The sequence below is a fragment of the Lithobates pipiens genome, unplaced genomic scaffold (assembly GCF_037356315.1).
Source record: "Lithobates pipiens isolate NorthernLeopardFrog02 unplaced genomic scaffold, aLitPip1_a1.2 Scaffold_30, whole genome shotgun sequence".
NCBI classification, from domain to species: Eukaryota; Metazoa; Chordata; class Amphibia; order Anura; family Ranidae; genus Lithobates; species Lithobates pipiens.
This window is the reverse complement of record NW_027507791.1, coordinates 26,336,014-26,351,661: the sequence shown is the minus strand read 5'-3', so window position 1 is coordinate 26,351,661 and position 15,648 is coordinate 26,336,014. Positions and strand designations below refer to the sequence as shown.

Here is a 15,648-nt window from a genome sequence, read left to right as displayed (position 1 = left end):
ATCCCAGGGAGGGAGTTTCCTCGTCCAAACTGTTATCCATTTATTTCAATGTAAGAACCAAATCACAGACTCATTTAGTCAGTAAGCTTCACATGAATCCATGTATCCTATATAAAGTGGGATCAATCACGCAGGTCTATTGATTCCGAGTTCCAGGTTTATTTGATAGGTAAAAGGAGGGGGGAGGGGGGAGAAGAAGAAATGAGGAAAGGGGGGAGAAGAAGGGAAAGAGAGGAGGAGATGGGCATTCAGATAATCAGCATAATCTGATATCTATTAATCTGATCCATGAGGAATCCAAAGGAAAAGGGGAAGGCAGTCAGAAGGAAGATAAAAGGGTGAGGAGGGGACCCGGTCCGTTGTCATACTACAGAGTTTGCAGAGTCATCTACAGTGTGGGGTAGGGTCGATACCTCCAACATTGATCTGAAAATCTCCCAAGGGAGGAATATCAGAGTACTTTTATATTGTGAGTTGTCTAGCCTCAACTCAAGCCGCCCATATCTTGTCGAACTTCTGGGGGCAGTTCCGATATAGGTGAGTTTGTATAGGGGTAGTATAGCATTTATCTGGGCTCGCCACGCTTTTAGGGTAGGGAATCCGATAGCTTCCATCTGAACAAGATCTCTTTTCTGGCATAGTAAGCTGTGTAAAACACAAACAATTTGGTATGTTTATTGGTTGCCAGGTTATCTGTTACACCCAGGAGGAACACCAGTGGTTCCACAGCTAGGTGCAGTCCCGCCACTCCATTTATATCTTGAACCACTGCTCGCCAGTAAGTCTGGAGGATTGGGCATGACCAAACTACATGAAAGAAAGTTCCAGACTGTCTGCATTTAGGACATGTATCTTCAACTCCTGGATAGATAGTGGATAGTCTATGAGGGGTATAATACGCTCTATGTAGAAATTTCAGTTGCACAAACCTATATCTTGCCGAGATCATAAAGGGAATGCATTGCTGCAGGCCCTCCGACCAATCCTCCTCAGTTAACTCCGGGATATCTAATTGCCATTTGTTGAACAATGGGAGCATTTTGGAGGTGTCTTTACAGGTAAGTCTGAAGTATATGGAGTATAGTGTACGATCTATGTCAGAGGCCATAAGAAGGGATTCCATTGAATGCATAGCAAGGTTTATCCCATCAGAGAAATGTGCTCGAGCCGCATGTCTAAGCTGTATATACCTGAAGAACATCCGGAAGGGTAGCTGATGTTTACTAAATTTGGCGCAATGTCCGGATTTCGTACCAGTACATTTAGGAAAGAATCCAGACCTTTCTTATAGCAATCTACTGAGCTGGCCAGATCCACCTCTGGAGGGAACCTATTCCATACATTCACAGTTCTTACTGTGAAGAAACCTTTCTGTACTTGGAGATGAAATAGTTTTTCCTCTAGAGCAGCCTTTCTCAACCTTTTCAACACAGAGGAACCCTTGAAATAGTTCTCCAGTCTCAGGAAATCCCTGCTAAAAATTTGAAATCTACAACTCATGATACATTAGTGTGATGGTCAGTGGGAAGAATGGACCTCACACTTGTGGTCATTGGGAAGAATTACCTCCTTACAAATTGCTAAAAAGATCAATGGTGTCGGTGGGAACTTATCCAAGAGGCAGAAATGGCCCAATGCTGAAGGAACCCCTAGCAACCTCTGGAGGAACCCTAGGATTCCACGGATCCCTGGTTGAGAATCGCTGCTCTAGACGTAAAGAGTGTCCCCTTATCCTCTGTGATGGCCTTAAAGTGAATAACTCAACAATAAGTTCACTATATGGACCCCTTATGTATTTATAAATGTTGATCATATCCCCTGTTAATCTCCTCTTCTCAAGAGGGAATAGATTCAGTTCCGCTAATCTCTCCTCATAGCTGAGCTCCTCCATGCCTCTTATCAGTTTGGTTGCCCTTCTCTGCACTTTCTCCAGTTCCCCGATATCCTTTTTGAGAACTGGAGCCCAAAACTGAACTGCATATTCCAAATGAGGTCTTACTAATGATTTATACAGGGGAAAATGATATTTCTCTCTCTGGAGTTCATACCTCTCTTAATACAAGAAAGGACTTTGGAAACCGCAGCTTGGCATTGCATGTTATTATTAAGCTTATTATCTACCAAAACCCCCAGATCCTTCTCTACCACGGACTCCCCCTAGTATGTATGATGAATATTCTAGCCCCCAAGTGCATAACTTTACATTTATCAACATTAAATCTCATTTGCCACTTAGCTGCCTAATTACACAGTGCATTGAGGTTGGCTTGTAAGTTGGAGACATCCTGTATTATTATTATACAGGATTTATATAGCGCCAACAGTTTGCGCAGTGCTTTACAACACACTGACAATACAAAGTAATACAGGAGGGATCAGGGGGCCCTGCTCGTTAGAGCTTACAATCCAGAAGAGAGGGTCAGGTGGAAACAAAAGGTAATAACTATGGGGGGGGGGGAGGGGTGAGCTGATGGAGAAAATTAAAAACAGTTGTTAGGTGTGGGTAGGGTAGGCTTCTCTGAAGGGTTTTCAGGGATCATCTAAAAGCTAATAGAGTAGGAGATAAGCGGATTGGGGTAAAGCGTTCCATAGGATTGGAGAGGCTTTGGAAAAGTCCTGGAGGCGAGTATGGGAGGAGGTGACCAGGGAGCTAGAGAGTAGAAGGTCTTGAGAGGAACGAAGAGAACGAGTAGGTTGGTATTTAGAGACTAGGCTAGTGATGTAACTGGGGGCTAAATTGTGGGTGGCTTTCTACGTAGTTGTGGGAATTTTTGAATTTAATTATTTGGCCGAGCGGAAGCCAGTGGAGGGATTGACAGAGAGGAGTAGCAGAGACAGAGCGATTGTTAAGGTGGTTGAGTCTGGCAGCAGCATTCATGATGGATTGAAGAGGTGATAGACTATGTAGAGGTAAACCAATGAGAAGGGAGTTGCAGTAGTCGAGGCGAGAGATGACCAGCGAGTGAATTAAGAGCTTTGTTGTGTCATTGGTTAGAAAGGGGCGTATTTTGGAGATGTTGCGGAGGTTGAGGCGGCAGGATTTGGACAGTGATTGGACGTGGTGCTGTATGGACATAATTTCACTGCATCGCTTGGTGTCATCTGCAAACACTGAAATGGTACTTTTAATCCCAGAACCTATATCCTTTATAAAGAGATTAAAAAGTAGGGGTCCCAACACTGAAACCTGGGGTACATCACTGATAAACTTAGACCATTCAGAGTAAGAATCATTAACCGCTACTCTCTGAATTCGGTCTTTTAGCCAGTTCCATTTACAAATTAATCTTTTCAAGCCTGTAGACTTACCTTACACATTAGCTGTGTGTGGGGAACTGTGTCAAATGCTTTTGCAAAATCCAAGTATACCATGTCCACAGCCACCCCTTTGCCCAAGGTTTTACTTACTTCCTCATAAAAAGAAATTTTTTGACAACTTCAACAACTTTCATTAATCCATGCTGTCTCTTGCTTAAAATATTTTTTTCCAGCAAGAACTCATCTATGTGGTCTTTTTAATAAACTCTCCAATATCTTCCCGACTATAGAAGTTAAACTAACAGGTCTATAGTTACTTGGTAAAGACTTTGATCCCTTCTTAACTATGGGCACCACATTGGCTCTACGCCAATCCAGTGATACCATTCCAGTAATTAACATGTCCTCCTCAAACCTCACATATCCCCCACAGACCTCGCATGTCGCCAGAGACCTCACATATCCCCCATAGACCTTGCTGCATGTCCCCAGAGGCCTCACATATCCCCCATAGACCTCACATGTACCCCATGAACCTTGTGTGTCCTCCACAGACCTCACATATCTCCCATATACCTCACATTTTCCCCATAGACCTCGCATATCTTTCATTGACCTTACATATCTCCCATAGACCTCACATGGATCTTGCCTGTCCTCCACAGACTTCACATATCCCTTACAGACCTTGTATGTCCTCAACAGACCTCACATATCCCACATATACCTCACATTTTCCCCGTAGACCTTGCATATCTTTCATTGACCTTACATATCTCCCATAGACCTCACATGGATCTTGCGTGTCCTCCACAGACTTCACATATCCCTTACAGACCTTGTATGTCCTCAACAGACCTCACATATCCCACATATACCTCACATTTACCACGTAGACCTCACATATCCACAATAGACCTCACATATCCCTCATAGATCTCACATATCCCCCATATACTTTATCTGTCTTCCACAGACCTCACATGTCCCCCAAAGACCTCACATATTCCCTATATACATTGCATGTCCTCCACAGACCTCACATATCCACCATAGACCTCCCAAATCCCACATAGACCTTGAATGCCCCCAACAGACCTCACATATGCCCGGAGACGTTGTGTGACCTCTCATATACCCCATATACCTCCCATGTCCTCCACAAACCTCATCTTTCCCCCATAGACCTTGCATGTTCTCCACAGACCTCACATGTAACCCACAGACCTCACATGTCCCCCATATACCTTACATACAGTATCTGCCACAGACCTCACATATCCCCCATAAAACTTGTGTGTCCTCCACAAACCTTACATGTCCCCCATAGACCTGGCGCATCATCCACAGAACTCACATATCTCCCATATAACTCACCTGTCCTCCACAGACCTCACATGTCCCCCAAAGATCTTGTATGTTCTCTACAGACCTCACATGTCCCCCATAGAAATTGTAGCTCCTCCACAGACCTCACATAGCCCCCATAGACCTGGTATGTCCTCCCTCATACACTCCACATGTCCTCTACACACCTCACATATCCCCCACAGACCTCGTTTGTCCTCCACAGGCCTCACATATTACCCATAGTCCTTAGATGTCCCCCACAGACCTCACAAGTCCTTCACAGACCTCACTTTTTTCCCACTGACTGCACATGTCCCCCATAGACTACACAGAAAAGATGTTTGTGCTTTGAGATGGCAGTACATGCCAGGACACATCTCATGTATAATAATGTCCTCCTGGTCTCACCTTTCCCACCAGCTGGACAATCTCTGCTAGGTCTTCCTCCTCCTGAAGGATCTCTTTGGCTTTGGTTCGAAGTGGTACCAATTCAGCAAAGTTCTTCTCATAATATTCATCCAGCGCCCTCATGTACTTGCTGTAACTGATAAGCCAGTTCACAGATGGAAAATGTTTCCTTTGGGCCAATTTCTTGTCTAGTCCCCAGAACACCTAACAGGGGGCAAAAGAGAGGATTCAGCTTTACATATCGCCCCCGTAACATATACTGTTTTCAAAATTACATTTTACATTGTACACAGTGCTGGACACTGCCCAGACAAACAAGCCAGTATGATAAATGACATTTAACCCTACCTCTAACCCTATCCCATAACCCTAATTCATACCCTGACTATAACCCTAACCCTAATTTCATAACTCTAACCCTAGCCTCCAAAACTAGCTTTAACCCAAACCCCTAACTATAACCCTAACTCTAGCCTCTAACTATAATACTAGCTATGACCCTAACCTTTAACACTAACTCTAACCCAAACCTCTAAATATAACCCTAAGGCCGCGTACACACGGGCGGACTGTTCGCCCAACTTTGTTCGTCAAACAATCCGACAAACAGTCCGCTCAAAATTTGCATGAACGGACTTGACCACACACGATGAACGAACAGTCCGCTGAAAGCGTGCGCGATGACGTGAACGGCACGTACGACGGGACGAGAAATTCGACGTCCAATACACTGCAATGCAACCTTCGCCGTGTAAATCCTTTCTGAGCATGCGCGAAACTTAGTTTGTCGAACAAGCCTACACACGAGCGGACTGTCCGCTGAAACAGACTGTCTTACGGAAATTCCGAAAAACTTTGTTCGTCAGACTGTCCGCTGAAACTGTCCTCTGAAGCCCACACACGAGCGGACTGTCCGCTGAAACACTGTTCAGCGGACAAAGTTGGGCGAACAGTCCGCCCGTGTGTACGCGGCCTTACTCTAACCTTTGACTATAGCACTAGCTTTAACTCTAATTCCAAACTTTAACCCTAGCTTCTAACTTAAAATCATAAGCCTAACTCTAACCCTAATCTCTAAATATAACACTAACCATAACCCTAACCTCTAACTCTAACCCATAAAGCAACCCCATAACCCTAATTCAAACCCTAACTATAACCCTAACCCTATCCTCCAACATTAGCTTTAACCCTAACTTTTAACCATAACCCCTAACTAACCAAAACATCTAACTCTAACCCTAACTCTAGATATTACCCCAACCTTTAACCCTATCTCTAACCCAAACTCCTAATGATAACACTAGCTTTAACCCTAAATCTAACCTCTAACCCTCACCCTAACTCAACCTTAACATGTAACCCTAACCCTTAGCCCCAGGGGAAATGATGACATAGACTAAGCATTGGCCCCATATGTCCTTTGTGGCAGGTAAGGGAAATTGTCCTTCCGCAGACAACCAGTCCTCCTGCTCTGTCAGAGAAGCTCCCAAAATGGACTCAGTGCTGGGCGCCCTAGGGTGCGCCGATGTTCACTGGTGCACGGGTGTGGGTGCGCCTGTTGTCCTATTTAAGCTGTCTGTGCACTTTGTTTGGTGCTGTCCGATCTGCAGCTCCCTGTGTCTGTGTTCCTGTTAAAGAGGAAGTAAACCCCTTCAAACCACTTTGACCTACAGGTAAGCCTAGATTAAGGCTTACCTGTAGGTCCAAGCAATATCTCCTAAACCTATATGGTTTAGGAGATATTTGCCCGAAAATGGGCACCGCTGTCTACGGCGCATGCGCCGTAGACAGCGGCGCGCAGGCGCACTAAATGCGGCAAGTCCAAGAATGGATTTGCCTAATTTGTCGACTCCCGTGCGCATGCGCGGGAGTGACGTCATCGCGGCTTCGCCGAATGGCAGCGTCGGAGCTGCGAGACGCGACTCCCGTGCGCATGCGCGGGAGTGACGTCATCGCGGCTTCGCCGCTGTCATTGGTCGGAGCTGCGAGACGCCACCAGCAAGATGGACGCGGCGGACTACAGGGATCAGCGGCGACTTCGCTGGCTCCTGTGTCAGGTAAGTGACACATAATGAGCTACTATGCGATGCATAGTAGTCCATTATGCTTTACCTTTGCAGGGAAAAAAAGAGGAAGTAAACCCATCAGGGTTTACTTCCTCTTTAACCTGTCTGAACCTTTGATCTCCTGACTACCCGGCTTGCCCATTGGATTATTCTCTGTCTTCTGCCTGCATCTGACCCTGGCCTCTCTTTGACCTTGAACCTGCCTGCTCCTCTGTACCATGCTGACTGCCTGTTGCCAAGCCTGCCTGTGACCTGGACTCTGAACCTGCCTGTTCATCTGTACTGTGCTGCCCGCCTGTGGCCAACTCTGCCTGTGACCTGGACTCTGAACCTGCCTGCTCATCTGTACTGTGCTGCCCACCTGTGGCCAACTCTGCCTGTGACCTGGACTCTGAACCTGCCTGTTCATCTGTACTGTGCTGCCCGCCTGTGGCCAACTCTGCCTGTGACCTGGACTCTGAACCTGCCTGCTCATCTGTACTGTGCTGCCCACCTGTGGCCAACTCTGCCTGTGACCTGGACTCTGAACCTGCCTGCTCATCTGTACTGTGCTGCCCGCCTGTTGCCAACTCTGCCTGTGACCTGGACTCTGAACCTGCCTGCTCATCTGTACTGTGCTGCCCGCCTGTTGCCAACTCTGCCTGTGACCTGGACTCTGAACCTGGCTGCTCATCTGTACTGTGCTGCCCGCCTGTTGCCAACTCTGCCTGTGACCTGGACTCTGAACCTGCCTGCTCATCTGTACTGTGCTGCCCGCCTGTTGCCAACTCTGCCTGTGACCTGGACTCTGAACCTGGCTGCTCATCTGTACTGTGCTGCCCGCCTGTTGCCAACTCTGCCTGTGACCTGGACTCTGAACCTGCCTGCTCATCTGTACTGTGCTGCCCGTCTGTTGCCAACTCTGCCTGTGACCTGGACTCTGAACCTGCCTGCTCCTCTGTACTGTGCTGCCCGCCTGTTGCCAACTCTGCCTGTGACCCGACCTGCCTGCTCTGCCCCTGCTCTGCATCTGCTGCCAGCGTTCCCACTGACTAGTGATCACCACTTGCACCAGGATCCTGGGCCTTTACTTCCACAGTCACCCGCAAGGCTCTCATACCACTCTGTGCTCCCGTGCCTCCTGTTCATACTACCAGGGGCAGCGAACCAGACACGTAAGGGAGACCTTCCCCTGCTATATCGGGCTCATCGGTCAGGTACGTGGAAGTCTGACATGCTCATTGTTCAGTGGGATTAGTTCCTCCTTCGATGAATGCCATATAATAGATGCCTACCTGCACAATACCCAGAGTGGCTGATGTGACCGGATCGGAGAAGTCACCACCAGGTGGGGACACACTGTGAAGAGAAATTATTATATTTGAGACTTATTAGTAATGCAAATAAAGCAAAGACCCCAAACTATTAGGAAGTTACTCCACCCCATTCCATATAATGGAACTCCACAAGCTCCGTAGCTGCAGAACCTCCTCCCAGTAATGGTTTGTCATAAATGTGTAGTTATACAAAATTGTCTGAGCTATTCATCCCATGAAACTGCATATAGATTTGTTCTGTCCAAATAGGGGGAAATTTAAAAGGTTTTAGGCTATTTTCTCTCCAGATAGAAGGTTATTCATTCACACAGAACAGAGTAAATCAGGAAAATACCACATTATGGCCATTAGATGGAGCTGTTGATCATAGTAAACAAATATTTATTTACTATATTCACCAGCTCTAATGCAGTATTTTCTTGATTCAACCTATTCCACATGAATGAATAACATTTGACTTGGAGACAAAATAGCCTGGTAGCACATGATTTCCTCCACTCACATAGAATAAATGCACAAGCAGCTTCATAGGACTAATATCTCTGCAAATGCTCTATAAATCAGCCCCATACTGTATACAACTAGCACTTCATTATCTGATTGGGCATTATGGACCTCCGATCCTGGAATGAGATGGAGGGATGGAGGTTTGCTTTAAAGCTCGTTTCCTGCTTGTTAGGAAGGTAATTCTTGGGTAGTCTGGAAAATGGATTGACAAACATGGCCGCTGCTACACAGATTGGTCCACTCACGCTCCAACAATGCTGACACTGCCTTCTCTCTGAGGACTTCCCAAACACCGGACTCTTCCTGCCCGCTCATAGAAGGAGGCCAATCGGGCGCCGAGGTATGCTGGATAACCGCTATCTGTAACACAAATCATTTCACACATGAGAAGGAGGCCAACTGGGTCGGCTTATGCTGGCACTGGACATCTAATACAACGACTGCCCCCCTACCATCCCTGACACCCAACAAATGGCTGTCCCCTACTGTCCCTGAGACCCAACCAAGGGCTGCCCCCCTACCGTCCCTGACACCCAACAAATGGCTGCCCCCTACCGTCCTTGAAACCCAACCAAGGGCTGCCCCCCTACCGTCCCTGACACAACAAATGGCTGTCCCCTACCATCCCCGACACCCAACAAATGACGGACTCCTTACCATCCCCACACTCAACAAATGGCTGCCCCTTACTTTCTCTGAGACCCAACCAATGGCTGCCCCCCTGCCGATACCCAACAAATGGTGGCCTCCCTACCGTCCTTGACACCCAACAAATGGCTGCCCCTACCATCCCCAACACCCAACAACTGGCTGCCACCTACTTTCCCTGAGGCCCAACCAATGGCTGCCCCCCTATAATTCCTGACACCCAACAAATGGCTGCCCCCTACTGTCCCTGAGACACAACCAATGGCTGCCCCCCTACTGTCCCCAACATCCAACAAATGCCTGCCCCCCTACTGTCCCCGGCACCCAACAAATGGCTGCCCCCTATAATCCCTGACACCCAACCAATGGCTGTTCCCTACAGTCCCTGAGACACAACCAATGGCTGCCCCCCTACTGTCCCTGACACCCAAAACATGGCTGCTCCCTATAGTCCCTGACACCCAACAAATGGCTGCCCCCTACTGTCCCTGAGACACAACCAATGGCTGCCCCCCTACTGTCCCTAACACCCAATAAATGGCTGCCCCCCTACTGTCCCAGACACCCAACAAATGGCTGCCCCCTATAGTCCCTGACACCCAACAAATGGCTGCCCCCTACTGTCCCTGAGACCCAACCAATGGCTGCCCCCTACTGTCTCTGACACCCAACAAATGGCTGCCCCCTATCATCCCTGACCCCCAACAAATGGCTGCCCCCTACTGTCCCTGAGACACAACCAATGGCTCCCCCCCACTGTCCCGACACCACACAAATGGCTGCCCCCTATTGTCTGTGACACCCAACAATGGCTGCCCCCTACAGTCCTTGAGACCCAACCAAGGGCTGCCCCCCTACTGTCCCCGACACACAACAAATGGCTGTCCCCTACCATCCCTGACACCCAACAAATGGCGGACACCCTACCATCTCTGACACGCAACAAATAGCTGCCCCCCTACCCTGCCCACCACTGAACAAATGGCTACCCCTTACTTTCGCTGAGACCCAACCAATGGCTGCCCCCCTACCATCCCCGACACCCAAGAAATGGCTGCCCCTACCCTCACCGACACCCAACAAATGGTGACCTCCCTGCCGTCCTCGACACCCAACAAATGGCTGCCCCCCTACCACCCCCAACACCCAACAAATGGCTGCCCCCTACTTTCCCTGAGGCCCAACCAATAACTGCCCCCCTATAATTCCTGACACCCAACAAATGGCTGCCCCCTACTGTCCCTGAGACACAACCAATGGCTGCCCCCCTACTGTCCCCAACACCCAACAAATGGCTGCCCCCCTACTGTCCCCGGCACCCAACAAATGGCTGCCCCCTATAATCCCTGACACCCAACAAATGGCTGTCCCCTACAGTCCCTGAGACACAACCAATGGCTGCCCCCCTACTGTCCCTGACACACAAAAAATGGCTGCTCCCTATAGTCCCTGACACCCAACAAATGGCCGCCCCCTACTGTCCCTGAGACACAACCAATGGCTGCCCCCTACTGTCCCCGAGACACAACCAATGACCGCCCCCCTACTGTCCCTAACACCCAATAAATGGCTGCCTCCCTACTGTCCCAGACACCCAACAAATGGCTGCCCCCTATAGTCCCTGACACCCAACAAATGACTGCCCCCTACTGTCCCTGAGACCCAACCAATGGCTGCCCCCTACTGTCTCCGACACCCAACAAATGGCTGCCCCCTATCATCCCTGACACCCAACAAATGGCTGCCCCCTACTGTCCCTGAGACACAACCAATGGCTCCCCCCCCCCCACTGTCCCCGACACCACACAAATGGCTGCTCCCGATTGTCTCTGACACCCAACAAATGGCTGCCCCCCTACCATCCCTGACACACAACCAATGGCTGCCCCCTACTCTCCCTGAGACCCAACAAATGAGACTCTTCCATATACATTATATAGTCTTCAGGAAAGCCTGTTACAATATTGAATCTTGAATCTTCAGGAAAGATTTCTGTTATGCTATTGTGTGTTTTCTTCTAATAACCTCTCCACCAACAGAACTCCCATCTCCCGCCAACTGCTGTCATTATAATGTGGCGCTCAGCTGTGTGAGTGACACCTTATCTAATCTCCCCATTGTGAGAGGGGCAGAGACACAAACTAGTGGGGGAAAATCTCCTCATTGTGGGAGGGGTGGAAACTATTGTAGTCATTTTGCCCAATTTCCTTTACTATTAGAGATAGAAAACTCACAGAATGGAATTAGATAAATAATTCTTACCAGCTGGCATTTCTGCCAAACGACCAGAGATTTCTCTCAGCGCCTCAGCCCATCGTGAAGTGGAGTCTGCCATCATACTGACGTTGTAACCCATATCTCGGAAATATTCAGACAAGGTGATTCCTTATTGAGAAGAGAACATTTTTCAGTCTCATTGAATATATTTAGGGTAAAGTTTCAAGCTTAGAGGGGGGGGCATCCGCTCAATGTTGTAGTCATTTATTATCATCAGTCCATCTAGTTGGTTCATGACACAAGGTTTAGATAATGTTAAGTATGACACCAGACACTGCAAATTGTTTGATTTGGGCCAAAAGTAGCCTTACTCATGTTTAAGAATGGTAAATGGGGTAACTGTTGGAGACTGGAGGGTCATCAATACAGCAACTACCACAGCACGCACTTATCTAACATGACACAGAGTAGACAAATGGAATGAATATTTACCAAAGACTTTATGTATATACATATATATCAGACATGGGCAAACCTGTGTAGATTGAGGCCTCTCTAGCTGCCACTGGCATGTTGGATGTGTTTGCCACCAGAGTTGTCCTTTTCATGATTGTCTCAGTTTTCCCATTAACCTCCATGGTAAGCTGATTAATAATAAATTATTGGGATGAGTATACAATATCAGCCAAAGGGATTTATGGTGAGTTGTCTGAGAAATGTCTTACCTCTGGGAAGTCCCTCAGCACCTCTGACATCTCGTTACCTCTCTCTCCACAGCCCACGTATACAATGATATCACTATTGGAGAACTTGGATAAAGCCTGAGAGATCACAGTCTTCCCACAGCCGAAGGCACCAGGGATTGCTGTGGTTCCACCTTGGACACATCTGAGAAAGAAAACATGTACATCTGTTGGGAAACCTAATCTCTTCATTGGTCTTCAAGGTCAAACATTGAACAGTGTCTATTGGAATATTGGCCTGCTGAGATGGAAGATGAAGTTCTACAAAGGCTGAATCCCCACCTGTATGGAGCTTTACACTCTCATTGTCCATTAAACCATCAATGGTGGGAATTATACCAAACCTCCCATATCTGTCGATGGGAGTCTCTAGACAGCTGATCTGTCTGGACATGAACCCAGCCATATCAGTTGTCTTATGTAAGTTCTATGCTGTCAGAATCAGATCCAAATGTGCCCTTGCAAATTTACAAATGAAGAACAAGTCTGCGTCTGATTGGAGGCTTTGGGGATTTGTGGACCTATGGCCAAACAGAAATGAGGCTTAGTAAGCCTTGAAATCCAGCAGATGACATTACGGGAAAAGGGCGTCCAAGACTCTCTGTCCAGTCAGCAGTGGGTAGTTGGCTGGAAGCTTCTCAGCAGTTGGTCGAATCTGCCGCACTGGCCACACCTGTACCATGGTAAGCTTTTCTTTGATGCCTTCGAAGTCCAATTCTAGAACCACATCCTAGAGAAGACAAAAAAATTATTTGGATGAAATCTTAGGAACCAAAAACACAGAGGAAAAATGTGTATGCTTTAAGAGCATATTAAATAAGAGCATTAGCTAGCGCATCCCAATGGGAAATACACTTAAAAGAGTTAATAAAAGTCCTGGGTGGCTTAATTTAAATGTAAAAATGTTTATAAAAGCAAAGGAGAAGACCTTCAAAAAATACAAGGCTAAAGGATCATCATCAGCATTTCAACTTTACAAAGAATGCAACAAGAAATGTAAGGGTGCAATCAGGGCGACTAAGATAGAACACGAAAGGCACATAGCGGAGGACAGTAAAAAAATCCCAAGAAATGATTTAAGCACATAAATAGTAAGAAAGGGAGGTCAGATCATATTGGTCCCATAAAGAATGATGAAGAGAATCTGGTTATTAAGGATAGAGAGATGGCAAAGGTATTGAATTTATTGTTCTGCTCAGTCTCCAGAAGGTAATCGGGGGGCTTCAGTAACTAAAACTGCAATATTTATCCACATGGTACATCACAGGAAGCACTCTCATGGCTAACAGAGGACAGAATTAGCAATAGACTTGAAAAACATAACATTAATAAATCACCGGGACCAGATGGCTTGCACCCGAGGGTCCTTAACTGCTTAAGGACTGCCTCACGCCGATGTACATCAGCAGAATGGCACCGCTGGGTATAATCATGTACCTGTACATTCCCTTTAAGTACCTGTACTGTCCCTCCGTGACCGCGGGACCCGCGGACCTGATTGCCGCCGGTGTCCCGCGATCGGGTCACAGAGCTGAAGAATGAGGAGAGGCAAGTGTAAACAATTATACAATTATAGCAAAAAGTTAAAAATATTGCATTTTTTCAAAATTGTCGCTCTATTTTTGTTTATAGGGCAAAAAATTTAAAACGCAGAGGTGATCAAATACCACCAAAAGAAAGCTCTATTTATGGGAAAAAAAGGATGCCAATTTTGTTTGGGAGCCACGTCACACGACCGTGCAATTGTCAGTTAAAGCGACGCAGTGCCGAATCGCAAAAAGGAGCTTGGTCCTTTAGCTGGAAAATGGTCCGGGGCTTAAGTAATTAGGGAACTCAGTCAAGTAATTGCCAGACCATTGTTCTTAAAGAGGAAGTAAACCCTGATGGGTTTACTTCCTCTTTCATTCCCTGCAAAGGTAAAGCATAATGGACTAGTTTCATAGTTAGTAAGGTTGAATAAAGACACCAGTCCATCTAGTTCAACCTGAGTGGGTGTCTACAATTGTCCCTATCCCTGTACATTGCACACTTACATTGGTCCTTACCATCAAGGAGCCCACAATCCAAGGTCCCCATTCTTATACTAGGGCCAATTTTGGACAGAAGCCAATTAACCTACGTGCATGTCTTTGGATTGTGGAGGGAACCAGAGTACCTGGAGGAAACCCACGCAGGCACAGGGAGAACATGCAAACTCCAGGCAGGTAGTGTCGTGGTTGGGATTCGAACCAGCGACTCTTCTTACTGCTAGGTGAGAGTGCTAACCACTACACCACTGTGCTGCCCACTACTATGCATCACAACGGTATCATTAGCAGTAATCAGCATGGATTCATGAAGAATCGTTCTTGCCAAACCAATCTATTAACCATCTATGAGGAGGTGAGCTGTCATCTAGCTAAAGGAAGGCCCGTAGACGTGGTGTATCTAGATAAAGGAAGGTCCGTAGACGTGGCATATCTAGATAAAGGAAGGCCCGTAGACGTGGTGTATCTAGATAAAGGAAGGCCCGTAGACGTGGTGTATCTAGATAAAGGAAGGCCCGTAGACGTGGTGTATCTAGATAAAGGAAGACCCGTAGACGTGGTGTATCTAGATAAAGGAAGGCCCGTAGACATGGTGTATCTAGATAAAGGAAGGCCCGTAGACGTGGTGTATCTAGATAAAGGAAGGTCCGTAGACGTGGCATATCTAGATAAAGGAAGGCCCGTAGACGTGGTGTATCTAGATAAAGGAAGGCCCGTAGACGTGGTGTATCTAGATAAAGGAAGGCCCGTAGACGTGGTGTATCTAGATAAAGGAAGGCCCGTAGACGTGGTGTACCTAGATAAAGGAAGGGCCGTAGCCGTGGTGTATCTAGATAAAGGAAGGGCCTTAGACGTGGTGTATCTAGATAAAGGAAGGGCCGTAGACACGGTGTATGTAGATAAAGGAAGGCCCGTAGATGTGGTGTATCTAGATAAAGGAAGGCCCATAGATGTGGTGTATCTAGATAAAGGAAGGCCCGTAGACGTGGTGTATCTAGATAAAGGAAGGCCCGTAGACGTGGTGTATCTAGATAAAGGAAGGGCCGTAGCCGTGGTGTATCTAGATAAAGGAAGGGCCTTAGACGTGGTGTATCTAGATAAAGGA

The 15,648-nt window shown here is 47.2% G+C and overlaps 1 protein-coding gene across 2 annotated transcripts in view; it reads right to left on the bottom strand.

Moving 5' to 3' along the window:
- Positions 1-15,648, bottom strand: part of LOC143942470 (V-type proton ATPase catalytic subunit A-like) — a 75,817-nt gene that overhangs the window by 10,880 nt on the left and 49,289 nt on the right. For both annotated transcript variants that reach the window (XM_077463779.1, XM_077463780.1), the window contains exons 6-12: positions 13,095-13,246; positions 12,499-12,661; positions 12,309-12,417; positions 11,819-11,941; positions 9,154-9,268; positions 8,360-8,423; positions 5,017-5,220 (exon numbers count right to left, since the gene is read on the bottom strand). In XM_077463779.1, coding sequence (XP_077319905.1) covers positions 5,017-5,220; positions 8,360-8,423; positions 9,154-9,268; positions 11,819-11,941; positions 12,309-12,417; positions 12,499-12,661; positions 13,095-13,246 — 930 coding nt within the window. The remainder of the gene's footprint in view (positions 1-5,016; positions 5,221-8,359; positions 8,424-9,153; positions 9,269-11,818; positions 11,942-12,308; positions 12,418-12,498; positions 12,662-13,094; positions 13,247-15,648) is intronic.